Source organism: Sminthopsis crassicaudata, chromosome 1, assembly GCF_048593235.1.
Source record: "Sminthopsis crassicaudata isolate SCR6 chromosome 1, ASM4859323v1, whole genome shotgun sequence".
In the NCBI taxonomy this organism is placed as follows: domain Eukaryota; kingdom Metazoa; phylum Chordata; class Mammalia; order Dasyuromorphia; family Dasyuridae; genus Sminthopsis; species Sminthopsis crassicaudata.
Genome location: NC_133617.1, coordinates 394,994,988 through 395,013,392, shown reverse-complemented (window position 1 = coordinate 395,013,392; position 18,405 = coordinate 394,994,988). Strand labels below are relative to the sequence as shown.

The following is an 18,405-nucleotide window of genomic DNA, read 5'->3' as shown; positions in this document are numbered from 1 at the left end:
GGGAAAAGATGTATGACTATGAAAATTAATATTATTGGTTCACAAGCTCACTGCTCTGGCACGCTGGAACACTTTTAGACCCTGTTTTAGGTTTGCTAGGGAATAGATTGGGCACAGGAGAGCCCTTGGAGACCGTTTAGTCCAGCCCCTTCATTTTGCTGCTGGGGAAACTGAGGAGCAGGGAGTTAAGTAATTTTCATAGGCTGCAATGGACAAGCTCCCTCCCTGAGATCCCTCCCTCCGTGACCTCGGACCGGCCTTTGCCCTCTTTGCCCTCTCTAAGGCTACGAAAGCTCATCAGTAAGATAAGAGGTTGTGCTCGCAGGCCTCGACCCGTTCAGGGTCACCCAAGGAACCACGCGGCCGGCCCGTTTGCTGCTCCTTTCAACTTTGTAAATTTGAGACACGGGTCCAGCCTTATGCTCGGTGATGTTATCAGCCACAGCGGGATAAAGGGCACAGTCTCTAGGAACCCCTCCTCTCGGGCTCCGCAGCCTAGATTTCGCAAGGATTCCAAAGGTCCGGTCTTGAGTCATCAGCATCAGTTTGCGCCTGCGCGCCTCGCACTCTTTCGTCCCGGGAAGACTACAACTCCCAGATGCTTAAAGGGAAGAAGGGGGAGGAGTCATCGGAAGCCACGCCCAGTTCCGCTCCTTTGGACGGTTCTGCTAGACTGGCTGGAAGGTGGGCGCGTGCAATCTGGCTCGAGGCTCCTTTACTTCGTTTCTACAGGTGTCTTGGTTTTCCTGAGGAATTCTCAGCGGTGGCGGAGGCTTCCCGGGTCGGGCCTCCCCTTCTTTGCACCACATTGCCCTTTTGCCCAGGGGCAAAGGAGCCTCTCCACCCCCCCTCACCCTTATTCCCTCCCCCCCCCCATGCCCAACCAAGATCCAGCCGTAGCATCCTGAGATAGGTCGTTCCTTCCCTAACCCCCGCCCTCCCAACTGGAGTACCGGGGGAGCCCAAGAACCCCCTGGACTTCTGGGAAAGCCCCTCTCCGCCTCCTCCCCCGCCACCTCTGTGCCCTTCAGCCCCTCTCCCCAGTCCCTGGGCTCTGAGGGGGCGGAATGGACTGTGCTAGTTTTCTCTTGATTGCCCCATCTCTTGGGATTTCCCCTCCCCTCTCAATTCCGCACCTCCCCATCTTCGGAATTTGGCCAGAAATGCGGACTTGGGACTGACCCTGCTCTTTTATGGGGGTACTGTTCGCAGGTGTTTCAGTGTCCCTGCTCCTAAGTGACCAGCAGCCTGGTGCCATGTCTCACCCACCCCCCGACGTCTCCACTGATGACTGTCTCCGGAGTTATAGCTACCTCTTCTGCCCGGATATCCTCCGGTGAGCCCTCCTAACGATCTACACCCCCCACCCCAAGAAGGGTGGGGATTAGGGACAAGTGGAACAGCTCACCTCAGACTGGGAAAGGATGACATATTGGGGAATGCTATAGAAAGAACTGAGGGAGTTCAAATAGAGATGGAGGCAAACTATTTTCACTTTATTTTTTTATGATTTTTTTTTCTTTCGGTCTATTTCACAGCACGATTAATATGAAAATATGTCTTATAATTGCACATATATCTCCTGTCAAATTTCTTACCAACTTAGGGAGGGAGAAAATTTGGAAAAGTGAATGTCAAAAGTTGTCTTTAAATATAACAGGAAAAAGTAAAAGTATTAAAAAATAAAATTACTACAGACAAAAAAAAATGAAAAGGATTTCTGGCTGGAGATGGAGATAGAACTTTATACTCTTAGCTTGACACTCTTAAATTGTGCCTCTGGAGAGTCATATAGAAAGAAAGAATCTCTGGCTATCAAACCTAAAAAGAACCACTGATTTTTTTTTATTTTATTTTAATGAAAAACTATCAGTGAGGGACCGAATAAGGTAGTGATTCATTTGAGATCCTTAATGTAAACAACTTTAACTTTGGATAAAAGAAGGTGGTGCGGTGGATAATATTTGGCTTCAGACACTTACTAGCTGTGGGACCCTGCCTCAGTTTATAATAATTTTTAATAATAATTTATTTATAGTTTATAACAATGCTACCTATCTCCCAGGTTTGCTGTGAGGATCAAATGAAAATAATATTTATAAAGTGCTTTGCATATTTTAAACTGCTGTGTATATGTTACCTGTGATAATGATGGATCAGGAAACATCTTTATTCTTGTCATTACTAGCAGGCCTTGCCAAATTTGAAAGGATTATTGAATCATAGATCTAGAGCTGAAAGCATACTGTGCCCCCTTGTCTCCCCTCCCCCATGCCCCCTTGTCTCCCCTCCCCCATGCTTTCTGGTCCATTCCTTCATTTTACAGATAAAGAAAATGAGTTCCAGGGAAGTAAAATGACCTTCTCAAGGCCACACAGTAATTGTTAGGAGATAAAATTTAAACCTAGTTTCTTTAAAGACAGTTTTTTTTCCTGCTGTTCCATGATGCATCAAATATAAGACAACTGAGGGGATGTCTCTCTGTCATCTAAGGACCAATCTAAGTTCAGAGAGGCTCAATATCAGTAAATTGGCCATCTTTATTTGTTTTTGGTTTCTATCTACTGAGGTAGGTAACTATGGGGCTTACAATCTGTATTATTGGAGAGAGGCTACATCCTAATGAAATCATAGATCTTGTGAAGTATTTTTTATTATTCAGAAGGCTTAGGAAACATTTAAAATTTTTACTGTTTTAGATTTTCATTTTTTAAATTCAGAATTTAATAATTACCAACCAAATGAGTATTTCCATACATATACATTGTCAAACCAAAGGAGAGATTGTGCATGAAACTACAAATTTCTATATGGATAGCTTGATTTTCTTCTTAAAAACTTTTAAACTTAAATACAGCATTAGAAAAGGAAAAAAATTACCATGTATACAGCAAATCAAAAGAGAGCACTCAATATAAACTAATAAATTTCCATTTCAAGAAAACCTAGATAATTACTACACATTCTTTTCAAAGCTGCCCTTCTTTTCTTTGCTTGTTGGTTTTCTTTTATTCTTTGCTGTGCATTTTTTACTTTATTTTTTCCCCTCCCTAAAGAAGGTGATTAAGCCTGGATATATACATAGATATTTATAAACATACACTCACACATACAAATAAGACTGTATGTACTAGGCTTATTTCTACCTGCCATCTGTTTCTCTGAAGATTCTCCTGTCTACCTTCATATGTGGAAGTCTTTCTAAATCAACCAGCTTATCATTCCTGCACCACTGCAGTACTATGCACTCTTATCACATCCCATCTGATTGTCTATGAAAGTTTTTTTCCCCCAATTTTTACATTCTTCCTATTCTAGACTACATAGATTTGATTTGTATAAGAAGATTTTCATTTGAAATAGTCAAAATTATTCTTTTTACCAAAACTGGGGGGAGGGAAAGGGGAAAGGAAAGAGAAAAGCATAACTTGGGGTAAATAAGATGGCAGGAAATACAGAATTCATTATTTTTAACTGAATATGAATGGGATGAGATGAACTCTCCCATAAAGTGGAAGTGGATAGCAGACTGGATTAAAAGCCAGAATTTTACAATATGTAGTTTACAAGAAACACATTTAAAGCAGAGTGATATGTACAGAATAAAGGTAAAAGGCTGGAGCAGAATCTATTATGCTTCAGGTGAAGTAAAAAAGCAGGAGTGGTGATCCTGATCTCAGATCAAGTAGATCTAATTAAAAGAGATAAGGAAGGAAACTATATCTTGCTAAAGGATACCATAGATAATGAAGCAATATCAATACTTAACATATTTGCACTAAGTGGTGTAGCATCTAAATTCTTAAAAAGAGCAATTAAAAGAACTGCAAGAAGAAATAGACAGCAAAACTATACTAATGAGGGATCTCAACCTTGCTGTTTCAGAACTAAATAAACCACAAAATTTTAGAAAAGTTAAGTATGATAGATCTTTGGAGAAAATTGAATGGAGACAGAAAGGAGTATACTTTTTTCTCAGCAGTTCTGGAATCTATACAAAAATTGACCATGTATTAGGGCATAAATCCCCTCAAAATCAAATGCAGAAAGGTAGAGATAATAAATGCATTTTTTCAGATCATGATGCAATAAAAATCACATGCAATAAAAGACCAGGGGAAAATGGATCAAAAATTAATTGGACACTAAATAATCTAATCCTAAAAATGAATTAGTGAAACAACAAATCATAGTCACAATCAATAACTTCATCCAAGAGAATGACAGTAATGAGACAACATACCAAAATTTGTGGGATGTTGCCAAAGCAGTCATTAGGGGAAATTTTATATCTTTAGAGGCTTACTTGCATAAAATAAAGAGAAACTCAATGAATTGGGCTTACAACTAAAAAAGCTAAAATAATTAAAATTATTCCTTTTACACTCCTAACATGTTCCTTATAGTTTAAAGTCTAATATTGTTGAATGTTTACATCTTTTTTTTTCCTGGTTTCTTTTGCTTTTCCAAATGAACTTTGTTCTTATTTTTTTCTAAATTTTTAGTAATATAATTGGGATGACATTGAATAAATAGGTTAGGTTAAATTGTCATTTTAAAAATTTCATTGGCTTTACTAGCCCATGAACAATAAATAATACTTCAATTATTTAGATCTGAGTTTGTATTAAAAGTGCTTTATGTTTATGTTCATATAGTTCCTGTATCTGTTGTTTTTCTTTTTTAAAATCTTTTTTTTATTCTGAACCTAACACTAAATAAAATGGGAATTTCCATGTACATTTTTAGAAAAGGAAAAGGAGTTGGTTCATAACACTGACTCCATTAAGTGCAGTTAGCACTTTTAAAACATAGCTTTAAGCTTTTCTGTTTATCTAGGATCTTTTCTGACTTTTTGTGCATTTTTAAAATAAGAAAATGAGCCTCTCTTTTCTTCTTCTTTTTTCCCCCTTACCTCTTTCTTTCCACTTTTCTTCCTTCTCTAATCTATTGTTATTCCTCTCCTTCCCATGTCTTTCCATTCCATTGGAAAAAATTAAAAGCCTTTTTCTAACAGATTTGCATAGTCACTTGCTTTTCTTTTTAAGCATGATAACTATGACATGCAATTTTCAGTGACATTTATTTATTTGTTTTTTAATTATTAAAGCTTTTTATTTTTCAAGACATATGCATGGACAATTCTTCAACATTAGCCCTTGCAAAACCTTGTGTTCTAATTCCCCCCTCCCCTACCTTTCCCCTCTGTGGGACGTAGAAGACCCCTACCCAAAATGACTACTCAGAGATCATTCAAAATAAAAAGCAGAAAGATTGCTTATTATTAAATTCTCATGAGAATGGGCAGTCCCACTGCCAGATAAGGTACTCACAGCAGGAAGCCCAAAGACTCAGTGGATATACACAGATTTATAGTTTTTGTTAACAAGGGATTACATCACAAGTAAAAGAGCATGGGGCTCTCTTGGGGCAATCTAATTGGTTGTTGCTATCCAGAGAGACTGGAATGGAAAGTTTTGGTTTCCCCAAAATCACCTGATTTCTAGGAAACAGAAAATCAGGCCTTCAGGCTTTAGATAATCAAGTAGACATTGTATAAACTAATAGACTAAATATTGATAAATGTAAAATACTGATAAATGTCACTGACTAATGTTAAGTAATTATGTCTGCAACCAACCAAGGCCAAGCAAATATCCTTGCACATATTGTATCCATACAGGTCATAGGGTGACACAGGAATAATGAAAATAAAGAAAAAGAATTCACACATTACTATAAGTTCTTCATCTCTCTATTCCACTTACCCTCAGGCCCTTCCCTAGATGGCAAGTAGTCCGATATATGTTAAACGTGGTAGAAATACACGCTAAATCTAATATATGCATACATATTTATACAATTATCGTGCTGCACAAGAAAAATCAAGTCAAACTATTAAAAAAAAGAGAGAGAAACAAAATAAAATGCAAGCCAACAACAACTATGATTTGTTACTTAGTTCCCACAGTCTTCTCTCTGGGTATAGATGGCTCTCTTCATTACTAAACAATTGGAACTGCTTTGAATCATCTCACTGTTGAAGAAAACCATGTCCATCAGAGTTGATCATCAAATAATCTTGTTGTTGCCATGTATAATGAACTCCTGGTTCTGCTCTTTTCACTTAGCATCAGTTCATGTAAGTCTCTCCAGGCCTCTCTAAAATCATCCTGTTGGTCATTTCTTATATAATAATAATATTCCATAACATTCATATACTGTAATTTATTCAGCCATTTTCCAGTTGAAGGGCATCCGTTCAGTTTCCAGTTTCTTGCTACTACAAAAAGGGCTTCCACAAACATTTTTGCCGATGTGGGTCCCTTTCCTTACTTTAAGATCTCTTTGGGATATATAAGTCCAGTAGAAACACTGCTGGATCAAAGGGTATGCACAGTTTGATAGCCCTCCAGAATGGTTGGATCAGTCCACAACTCCACCAACAAAGTATTAGTGTCCCAGTCTTCCCACATCCCTCCAACATTCGTCATCATCTTTTTCTGTCAGTGACATTTTATAAAGGAATTTTCTTTTTTCCACAGTGACAAAGTGGCCTTTATCACTGGAGGAGGCTCAGGAATTGGGTTCCGAATTGCAGAAATTTTCATGCGGTATGTCTCTGTTTATTAGCTTCCCGCCTTCTCTGTCTTGACTAATTTTGCTGCCTAGAATTGGGCAGAATCATGTTTGGTGGCTACTTTTTACTCTTTGACCAAAAGCCCCTCTGCAGGGGCTTCCTTCAGTGCCTACATATTCTAGTCTTTCCCAGCCATTGCCCTTATCAAATTATGTCAGTTATCAAATTCCTGTAATTCTATTCTTATAGTATATCTACATTTGCCCCATTATCTCTTCCCATTGCCTTCATTACTATCTGCTTGCCTTATTGCTATAGCTTCCTAACAGGGCTTCCTACCCTTTACTTTCTCCTTCTTGGTGTTCTTTTTCACCTTAATCATTTTCATTCATATATGATCATATCTTATTGCTTCCCTGGAAAAACTTATAATTCTTTGCCTGCCATTGAGGCTCTATACAGTCTGTCATCCTATCATTCTAGTTTTATCTCCTACCACTTATTTTTCCTTTATAATAGGATGACCCTTTCCTGTATTCTCTTTTATCTTTCTGTCTCTGTCCTTTCTGCTCATACTGTGCATGGAATTCCTTCCCTGACGACTTTCATGTTCTATTTCCTAGCATTCCTTTCCAAGCCAGGTGAAATGCCAGTCCCCCTCAAAGAAGTTTTGCCTAATCTTATGCCCCCTGTCACCTTGTTGATAAATGATTTTTCTTCCTTTAGGTCTCATTTAATACTTCCTCATTTATGTATTTATGATATGGCAATATGCAATATGATATGCAAATCTTCTGAACTGTTATTGTTGTGTTGATGTTTGTTTTTTGTTCTCAATACCTGACTTGGGAGTGAATTGAGTTTAAGTTACACAGAACTGTGTAAAGTCTCTCTTCCAGAGATGTCAGAGTACAGAGCAAGATGAGAGTTAAGATGCCTGTGTGTGGTCCAGAGGAATTTAACTTGCCCAGGAATGCAAGTGTCAAAACTTAAGAATTACATGGTAACTTTGGGGCAGGAAAGACACATCAGTGAACTTGTAAAGAGGGAAGAAAGATTTAAAGCTTCTGTACCTGCTAAGTTCCCTAGGTAATTACTACTATATTGCACCCAGTGTTGATGCAGATCATTTGTATCTCACATACAACAAACATTTTTTAAGCACCTTCTATATACAAGGAATTACATAAAAATCTGTGAATATAAAGACAATGAAAAACAGCTCCTGCCCTAAAGGAGCTTGTCTTCTAATTAGGAAGGAGAACACATATAAATAGATAAATATGTGCCTGACAGTTTGAGGAAGGGAGACAGCACTATCAATTTTAAAGAAGGATGTCCTGGAGGAGATATAACCGAGAAAAAATGAAAAGGGCTTGGGATTCTTGAGTGCATTCCTGGCTTTGGGAACAGCTTCTGCAAAGGCAGAGAGGACTTAACCTGCTCTCTATATTTGAAACAAATTGGATTGGTCTCTTTCATCCTGTTGCTTGCCTTTCTTCCCAGGGGAAAGAAAAAAAGAGTTTTTTTTTTTTTTTTTTTTTTCCTGGCTACTCTGAATACAGACTGCTTTGAATCATGCCAGCAAGGCTAAGTTTTTCCCTTCCCCTTTCCTATCTCTTCCAAGTATGATAAAGAGTTTTATTAGCAGATCTGTGTGTAGGCTGTTCTATATGTTGAGTTCTTGGTGCAAGTAATCTGTGTTGGGTATTTGTGAGGAGGGGGTCAACATTTGTTTATTTCTGAGTGGCCCTAGGAACCCCCTTAAATGGGGGTTAAGTAAAAATTGTCCCGGATGATGCAGCAAATGTTGATACATTGGGAGCTGTAGTCATAACCCTGCATACAGGCTGCCCAAGGCACAGCTTGTCTTCTCACTGGAAGCAGCAGTGAGATTTGGCAGCCCTTTGGGTATCTGAGCAGCCTTTTAAAAGATCACACTGCTCACCTCCATGTGTGATGAAGGGGCTAGAAAAAGTCCCTTCAAAATTGTCTACTTACCCAACTGTGAACTGATTGCCATAGCAGTCGGGGATCCCATTCTACGGTCAATACACTAAAAAATGAGCAAAAACTTCTGAAAAGCTGGTTCCTCTCATCACTGGTACATGGAATGTGCGTATGCTTATAGACAACACAAAATTTAGTAGACCTGAAAGAGAACACCTCTTGTTGCAAGAACATTCAATATGTATCGCATTCAAATAGCAGTCCTGAGTGAAATAAGGCTGACAAATGAAGGCCAGCTTACTGATGTGGAAGCCAGACACATGTTTTGCTAGAGGGGCCCAGTGAAAGGGAGTGCCATGAAGCTAGTGTAGGTTTAGCAATTAAAACTAGTCAACAAGCTCCCTTGTCTTCCAAAAGGTGTGAATGACAAGTTCATGACAATGTGATTGCCATTTGCAGGAAAACAGTCTGTCACCATCATTAGTGCCTGTGCTCCCACCATGACCAACCCTAATGAAGTCAAAGAAAAATTATATGAAAACCTGGAGACCTTTATCATTAGTGTGCCAAAAGAGGACAAGCTTATAAATGTGATTTTAGAATAGACTAGACTAGAATAGTCTAGAATAGACTCAGACTACCAGCCATATCAGGGAATTCTTGGGAGGAATGGAGTTGGAAACCAAAAGCAATGGTCATTTCTATTGAAGATTTGTGCACCTCATGACCTTTTCATCAACATTGTATTCTGTTTACCTAAACACAATAAAATTTTGTGGATGCACCCTCACAGCAAACATTGGCATTTAATAGACTATGTGATTATAAGAAGAGACAGACAGGATGTGAGGGTGACCAAGGCAATGTGGGGTGCAGAGTGCTAGACTGATCATAGATTTATCTTCTCCAAGGTGAGTGTCCATATACTGCAAAAGTAGTGGCCCTTGAGCAAAAAGAGTACTAGAAGAATTAATGTCAGTAGATTAGAATGCTTCTCTAAGAGGGAACAGTTTGTTGCCAACTTGGAGGGTACGTTGAGCTAACACACAGTTGGCAACAATGGAGCAGAAAAGGAGTGGGCAGTTTTCAGAGATGTGGTATACAACACTGCATTTCTCCTTTATGTCAAAACACTCGCAAACATCAAGACTTGTTTAATGAAAACTATTTGAGAAATTCAGAAGCTGCTAATGAAAAATGAGAACTTCACAGGGCACACTAGCAGGATAGTTCATCTTTAAGAAGGTAGCATTCAATTCCATCAAAAGTAAAGTACAGTTGAAACTTAGAGAGATGCAATGAAAATGTTTTACAAACTTTAAAATGAATTAATAATATAAAAGGAGACATCTGGAAAAAAAAAAAAGAATCCAAGGATAAACAGCAAGATTTGGTGTCACGATATTTTGAAACTAAAGAGAAAACAGCCAGGTGGGGCACCATCTCACTATCATCCCTGATCCTCCAGAGGCCACCTGCTAATCCACAATCCAAAAATACAGTGCCACATCCAAAGCTTTTTTTAATGATATATTGAAGGCTATTTATGGGCCAAAGATCTATGGTGCATCTCATCTACTCATTGCTGATTCAGGTGTCACACTACTTAGTGATAAGGACATGATTCTAGAGAGATGGGCCAAACATTTCCAAAGTATTCTCAACAGATCCATCATCAATGAATGCTGAAGCTATTGACTGTTTACCTAAAGCTGAAATCATTCATTCCCTAGCTGAATTTCCAACTGAAGAAGAGAGCTAAGATTTACAAGGTAGAGGGTCCATTGCTTATACAAAAACTGACTGAAATTTTCTATATGGCAAGAGGAAGTTATGCCCCAGGAGTTCAAGAAAGCCTCCATTCTTCATCTTTATAAAGGTAAAGGAAATAGATTGGCCTGTGACAATCACAGGGCGGGGGTCCTCTCTCTTAGTCAGTGCTGGCAAGATTCTTTTCAGAGTCCTTCTTAATAGGGTGACCCTACACCTAGAAAAAATGTCATTTACCTGACAGCCACTGTGGCTTCAGAAGGGGCTGGGGGATAGTTGGTATGATGTTTACTGCCTGACAGTTCTAGGAAAAATTCCAGGAGCAGATCAGAGGTCTGTATACAACATTTGTAGATCTGATGAAGGCCTTTAATACTCTCAGTCATGAGGGCCTATGGAAAATCATGTTAAAATTCAATTGCACAGAGAAGTTCATCAGTATAATTTGTCAATTTCATGATGACATGCTTGCCCTGGTTCTGGACAATGGGCAGTGCTCTTGAGGTTTCCCAGTCACCAGTGGAGTGAAACAAGGCTGTGTCCTTATTCCCATGCTTTTTAGCATGATATTTTCAACCGTGTTGTCAAAACACCTTCATTATGGACAAACATGGAATCAGAGTCAGCTACTGCAGTGGTGATAAATTCTTCAACCGCGAGAAGGCTACAAGCCAAAGCTAAAGTAGAGGGAGTTGGTGCATGATTTTTTTGTTCACAGACAATTGTGTAGCCTCCCAAACTGAGATACACCAAAGTATAGATCAAGTCTTAACTGTTTGTGCTAATTTCAACCTAACAATTAACACGAAGAAAACACAGGTCTTCCATCAGCCTTCACCACACCATTCATATGTAGAACCATCAGTTATAATAAATAGTGACGTTATGAATGCTGTGGATAAGTTTGTTTACCTGAATAGAATACTTTCCAGAGATGTCCACATTGAAAATGAAATTGACATATGCATTGCCAGGGCTAACTCAGTACTCAGTGTTTGGGAGGCTCCGAAGGAAAGCATGAGAGAAGAGAGAGGTATTAGACTGAATACCAAACTGAAGGCCTTCAGAGCTGTTATGCTAACCTCATTGTTGTACATCTGTGAAACCTTGGCAGGATACTAGTACCATGCCAGGAAACTGAATCACTTCCATTCGAATTGTCTTAGGAAGAGTCTGAAGATCACCTGACAGGAGAAGATACCAGACACTGAGGTCCTTTTTTGAACTAAACTGCCAACCATTCCAGCTCTACTGTAGAGAGCACAACTCCATTGGACTGGCCACATTGTTTGAATGTCAAGTATATGCTTGCCAAAAAAAAAAAAATTTTATGGAAAACTCACAAATGAACAAGTGCTTACAAAGTGGTCAGAAAAAAGTTATCAGAATACTATCAAGATTTATCTTAAGAACTTTAGAATTGATTATATAACATGGGAGACACTGACGTGATACTACCCAATATAATGTGCCCTCATCAGAGAAGGTGCTGTGTTCTTTGAGCAAAACAGAATTAACTAAGCCCAAAAGAAATGCCAGATGTGTAAAATTAGAGAAGCTACCCCAAACGTTCATATGGACTGTTCATGCCTGATGTGTGGCAGAGCACTCCAACTCATATTAGTCTGATGAGCCACAATTGGACACACTGTAACTCAACTCTAATATAGTGATGTCATTTTTGTTCTCTTCAAGAATGAAGGACAATAACCAAGCCCATGGAACAAGAGATTTAATAATTATAAGGATAGTGCTCAGAGGTTTGGAGGTCAGAACAATGAGGATAGATTTTGGTAGGCATTTCTATGAATCAAAGGAATTGAATTTGTTTCATAAATGTTTATAAAACACCTAGTGTGTGCTGGAGACTGTGCTAAATGCTGACATATCCAAAGATAAACGTCATGGTTCCTGTACTCAAAGAATTTACCTGTCTCTAGGGTGATGTGAAATCTATATAAATAATTATAATAAAAGTAGAGTATGATGAATGCCCAAGAGAATGCTAGGGGGCATCTCCTATATTACTGGCCCAAGGTGGCAAGGAGCGTTGTGGACACATGTTCAAATTAGATGTGATGCAAATCTTTAAGCCCCCTTTGAGCTCTAAATTTATAGTCCTTGTGGAGCATGGAGCAAAAAAGGGTCTTTGCCACTGAGATGCTCACCATTGTGTTTTGGTAGAGGATGTATCTTTGCATTGACTAGGACAGCCCAAATAAGGTGGACATTTAACTGAAGATTCCAGATGCAGGGAACTCTTCCTAACCAGTAACTTTAGTTACTAGCCCATTTGATCCCAGCCCTTTTTTTGTTCTACCTCCCTTGCTAAATCTCTTTGCTTCTGGGTGATGATATATTTAAATCATTAGATCCTTTTCTAAGGATACCCCATATGCCCTCTTAGATAACTGATAAAGAAGGAATCCCCGAGTATGTTTTGTTTCCTACTTTTTATTGTTTAGTCTTTTCCTTTTAGTGTTTGCCCCTGTACCATTGGTATTTGTTGACTTGAATTGTTTGTGTTTTATAGTCATGGTTGCCATACAGTCATTGCCAGCAGAAACCAGGAAAAAGTGTCTGATGTGAGTATGATGTTCCTGACAGTTGGGACTTTTCTTTCTTCATTCTCCTTATTGAAGGGGCAGCTGGATAGTGCAGTAGGTAGAACATTGTCCTTGGAGTCAGAGGACCAGAGTTCAAATCCAGTCTCAGACACAGAATATTTACTTGCTCCAATTGCCTCTCCCCCTCCCCCGGCCAAAAAAAACCACCAAACCATTCTTCTTATTGATAGGAAATCTATCTATTTCTCAGAGGTTCATTGGAGATGTGACACTGTGTCCTTGTCAGGGATGATAGTGTGATGGTGCCACCACCTGGCTGTTTTCTCTTTATTGTGACCCCAAATCTTGCTGCTTATCCATGGGTTCTTCTTTTCCGGATATCACCTTTTATATTTATTAACTCATTTTTAAGTTTACAAAACATTTCCATCTTTATAGCCCTGTCAGGCACATATTGCAAACATTCCTGCCAGTTACAGATGAGCTTCTAGAAGTTGCTTATCTCAGCAACACAGCTAAAGAATGTTGAAATATGGTTAAAACTCAGGTCTTTTGATTCCCAAATCCAGTGTTGTTTTTTTCCCCCCAGTGCACTTGGTTGCCTCACTTGCATTTTTATTGAGTTACTTGTATGCTTTGTAGTAATTGTAGAGTACAAAAAAAAAATTGGGAAAATAGAGACCAAAGATAGATGAAATCATAGCACCCTCAGGCTGGAAAGGGAAAACTTTTTCCACTGAGTCCAGGGTCCTGTGTGCTATCAAACCTATTTTATTGTAAGGGAAACAAAAAGGAACTTCTTGTCAACAGAGACTAAAAGTATCCTTTTCTACTCTCCTACTTCTATTTCTTCATGGGGTACAAATTCTAGTTTGTGTAGAACTTTACAAGCATTACTTAAAACTTGTGAATTAGTCACATGTTTCTAAGCTACTTTTATGATCCTGTTTTTCTGATGAAGAAACAGGTTTAGAGAAGTGAAGGGATTAGTGAGTAGCAGAGCCATGACATGAAGGCAGGTCTTTTGGTTCTTGTTCTTTTTGCTATTCCAAGCTTCCTCTCAGAGGTGTCACTGTGAGTACATCATGGTGTGATAGAAATAACTAATAGGCCAGTGCCCAGATATCTTATGTTGTCTTCTGATGCAGGCTGCCAAGAAATTGGTTGCTGCTACTGGTCAGCAATGCCTTGCTCTATCTCTGGATGTTCGGGAGCCTCAGACCATTACTGCTGCAATTGATAAGGCTCTGAAGAAATTTGGCAAGATTGACATTCTCATCAATGGTGAGTTTCCACAGAGAGAAGAGAAAGGGCCTCAATCTTCAGTGTAACAAACTGAAGGGAAGACATTCTTTTTAGTACAGATCTTCATAAGGATATGAAACAATAGATGAGATTTAGGGATCATATTTAGAACTTAAAAAGAGATCTAGTGAAATTATCTAATTCAGCTCCCTGATCTTATAGAGGGGGAAACTGAGGCCCAACATCATATAGGTATTAAATAGCAAAGTCAAGATTTCAACTTGAGGTCTTTTGACTTCAAAACTAACAGCTTTTTCCATTGTACCACCCTGCTTTACAGAGTACCTAGTCCAAATTATATTCATGTAAGAATATTAAAATTTGCTACCTCCATCCCATGCACATAGTCATTCAGTCTCTATTTGAAAACTTTCAGTGATAGGAAACCCACAGCTTCCCAAGGCAACCCTTTCCTTTCATGCTTTTAATTGTTGAAGAAGTTTGTTCCTATAATAGCTTTCTGGGAGCAAGTAGAATAAATCTGACTTATATTTGATGGACCTTTAAGCCCATTAGAAGAAAATTATCATGTTTCCCTTAACTTCTTTTCAGGTTATTACCCCCCATTTCTTCCATCCATTCTCTGCCCTGGTCACCTTTACTTAGAAATTCTTTAGTTTGTCAGCATGCTTTCTAAAATATGGTAACCAAAACTATCTATGATACTATGATACTAATGTAGTTTGACCATGGGAAAATATAATAGAGTTATCTATCATATTTCTCCTTTTGGATACTTTGCCCTTTTCTCATGAAATTTAGGGCAACATTTAAAATTGGTAACTCATTTTGAGTTTGCAAGCTATTAAAACACACAAACTACAGTCTAGATACAGAGGGCCTCCTTCCATCTTGTACTTATAAAGTTGATTATTTGAACCCAAAGGTAAAATTTCATATTTATTCATTTTCACTTTATTGCATTTGTCCCATGGTTTTAGGTTGTCAAGATTTTTTTGAACTTTGATTCTGTATTCAATGTATTAGCTATCCTTTCCAACTTTTTGTCATTGTCATATTTGACAAAATGTGCCTGTGATAAAAATTTTTTTTTAATTTTTTATTATATATATATTTTTTATAATATTATCCCTTGTATTCATTTTTCCAAATTATCCCCCTCCCTCTATTCCCTCCCCCGATGACAGGCAATCCCATACATTTTACATGTGTTACAATATAGTCTAGGTACAATACATGTGTGTGAATATCATTTTCTTGTTGCACAATAAACATTAGATTCCGAAGGTACATGCAACCTGGGCAGACAGATATTAGTGCTAACAATTTACATTCACTTCCCAGTGTTTCTTCTTTGGGTGTAGCTACCTCTGTCCATCATTGATCAACTGGAAGTGAGTTGGATCTTCTTTATGTTGAAGATTTCCACTTCCATCAGAATACATCCTCATACAGTATTGTTGTTGAAGTGTACAGTGATCTTCTGGTTCTGCTCATTTCACTCAACATCAGTTGATTTAAGTCTCTCCAGGCCTCTCTGTATTCCTCCTGCTGGTCATTTCTTACTGAGCAATAATATTCCATAACCTTCATATACCACAATTTACCCAACCATTCTCCAACTGATGGACATCCATTCATCTTCCAGTTTCTAGCTACTACAAAAAGAGCTGCCACAAACATTTTGGCACATATATGTCTCTTTCCGCTCTTTAGTATTTCTTTGGGATATAATCCCAGTAGTAGCGCTGCTGGGTCAAAGGGTATGCACAGTTTGATAACTTTTTGGGCATAATTCCAGATTGCTCTCCAGAATGGCTGGATTCTTTCACAACTCCACCAGCAATGTATTAGTGTCCCAATTTCCCCACATCCCCTCCAACATTTATCATTATTTGTTCCTGTCATCTTAGCCAATCTGACAGGTGTGTAGTGGTATCTCAGAGTGGTCTTAATTTGCATTTCTCTGATCAGTAGTGATTTGGAACACTCTTTCATGTGAGTGGATATAGTTTCAATTTCTTCATCTGAGAATTGTCTGTTCATATCCTTTGACCATTTATCAATTGGAGAATGGTTCGGTTTCTTATAAATTATGGTCAGTTCTCTATATATTTTGGAAATGAGACCTTTGTCAGAACCTTTGTTTTTAAAAATATTTTCCCAATTTGTTACTTCCCTTCTAATCTTGTTTGCATTAGTATTATTTGTACAGAAACTTTTTAGTTTGATGTAATCAAAATCTTCTATTTTGTGATCAATAATGATCTCTAGTTCTCCTCTGGTCATAAATTCCTTCCTCCTCCACAAGTCTGAGAGGTAGATTATCCTCTGTTCCTCTAATCTATTTATTATCTCCCTCTTTATGCCTAAATCATGGATCCATTTTGATCTGTGATAAAAATTTTGAATAGCATAGGGCCAGAAACGCTGAGAATCTTCCCTTCCCAAACTGATTTTTTTTTTTTTTTGACTAGGTAGAAGAGGCCATTCTTTGCCTCATTTCTTACCTAGCTTTAATCACTGAATGGGCATTGTCTCAGTCAAACAGACCTGGGAAAGACCTTAACAACAGCAAGAAGTTGACATTTACCCACTATGATTACTTTTTGAGTAGTCAATTAATTGTGCCAGCTAATATTTTGCAGGTTCTACCCTCTTTTTCTTTTAAAAATCTGTACCTCCAGGCCTTTGCACTTTGTTCTCGAAAATCCTTCAGAAATCATCAGTACTAGCTCATTATGATGGCTGCTAATTCTTTCAGTACTTTAGGAGTGATTTATTTAATTCAATTCTGATATTATAAACATTAAAGGCACCTGGTCAAGCCAAGTAACTAGTTATAAGTGCTGACTGTGTTCCAAAGAAAGGCAATAACAGACCCTATCTTCAAGGAGCTCCCAGTCTAGTGGAAGACACAACATGTGAACAAGTACATACAAAAAGTGTACAAAATAAATACAATCTTCAGAGAGAACAGCCTAGGGCTTCTATACTTTCTCCTTAGTTATCTCCAGAACTTTATACAGTATCTGTGGTCCAGCAGAAAAGCCACCTTGACAAGACTGGTTCTAGATCATAGGCAAATGATGCAGATATACCAAACTGCTTACCTGGCTGGCCTACATGGAAGACTGAGACCAAAATGAGTCTCCTTTTTAGAGTAAGGTAAGATAAGGGCCCATGGAAAAGAAACTAAGGATCTGAAAGTATTAAGGGATGACTATAGCTATCAGTGAAGGGAAAAATTGTTGACAAATTCTTTTATCAAGTTTTATTTTAACCTGATCTAAAGTTATACTTGGGCAAAGGGCATCTGGCCCAATATCCTGCCCTTACTCTACAGAGATTTGGGGGCATAGTATCTGATAGGACTGACCCTTGGTCAGGAAGCATTTTGTTTTTATTAGACCTATGATTTCATTGGTTAGGAAACTTCCTCTGCTTAGGGCTATCAGTAGCTGTTCTGTAATTTACCTAAAAGGAGAGGTTCTTAATTTTTGTGTGTGTAATGAATCCTTTTAACAGTCTGATGAAAGCTTTGAACTTCTCAAAACAATATTTTCAAATGCATAAAATGAAATGCATAGGATTACAAAGATAAAACAGTAAAATAAAGATATAATTTTTTTCCCATTCTATTTCATGAAACCCCTAAAAATCAACATACAGATAGATCCTTTGGATCTTTAGGACCTAATTTAGGTCCCAGGTTAAGTATCCCTCTCTTTTGAGAGTTGCCTCTAAGCATTAAATTATTTGTTTAGGGTCAAATAGCCAGTATGTGTTAGAGGTGGGACTTGAATTCAGCTAGGACTCTGAGGCTGTTCTGTTCACAGTACCATGATGCCTCTTAAGTATTTTTAAGTACATGATTTGTAGTTTAATATGTGCTTATTGAAATGATTGCCTAAGATCACCAAGAAAGGAGAGCCACATTTTCTTACTTTGTTCAAGAATTCAAAAAGCATCTTACAAACAACTTCATTCTCTAAGCTCCTTGAGGGCAGGGACTGTTTTTCATTTTGTCTGTATTCTTAAGGAGTTCACAGTTTAAGGGAGATGATAGACAAAAAACTATGTACAATAAGATTATTTCTTTATATTCATTTCTCTCTAACTGGCTAAATCTGTCTACCAGAGTGTCTCAGACGTCTCAGTGTAGTTTCAAGCTTTCATAGTTTAAAACTGCATTGAAGACTTTTGAGACACTTTTGAATATAATCTCAGAGGGAAGGCACTAAGATTAAAGGAGACTGTGAAAGACTTCTT

General features: G+C 38.1%; 1 protein-coding gene across 5 annotated transcripts in view; it reads left to right on the top strand.

Moving 5' to 3' along the window:
* The first annotated feature begins 582 nt into the window (after positions 1-582).
* Positions 583-18,405, top strand: part of DECR2 (2,4-dienoyl-CoA reductase 2) — a 30,578-nt gene continuing 12,755 nt past the window's right edge. For 3 of the 5 annotated variants that reach the window (XM_074279813.1, XM_074279812.1, XM_074279811.1), the window contains exons 1-5: positions 707-781; positions 1,213-1,336; positions 6,546-6,614; positions 12,834-12,885; positions 14,016-14,151. In XM_074279813.1, the coding sequence (XP_074135914.1) occupies positions 1,257-1,336; positions 6,546-6,614; positions 12,834-12,885; positions 14,016-14,151 (337 nt within the window). In that variant the 5' untranslated portion in view covers positions 707-781; positions 1,213-1,256. Of the gene's footprint in view, positions 782-1,212; positions 1,337-6,545; positions 6,615-12,833; positions 12,886-14,015; positions 14,152-18,405 lie in introns of all 5 variants that reach the window. The other 2 variants (XM_074279810.1, XM_074279809.1) reach the window with 1 other exon arrangement.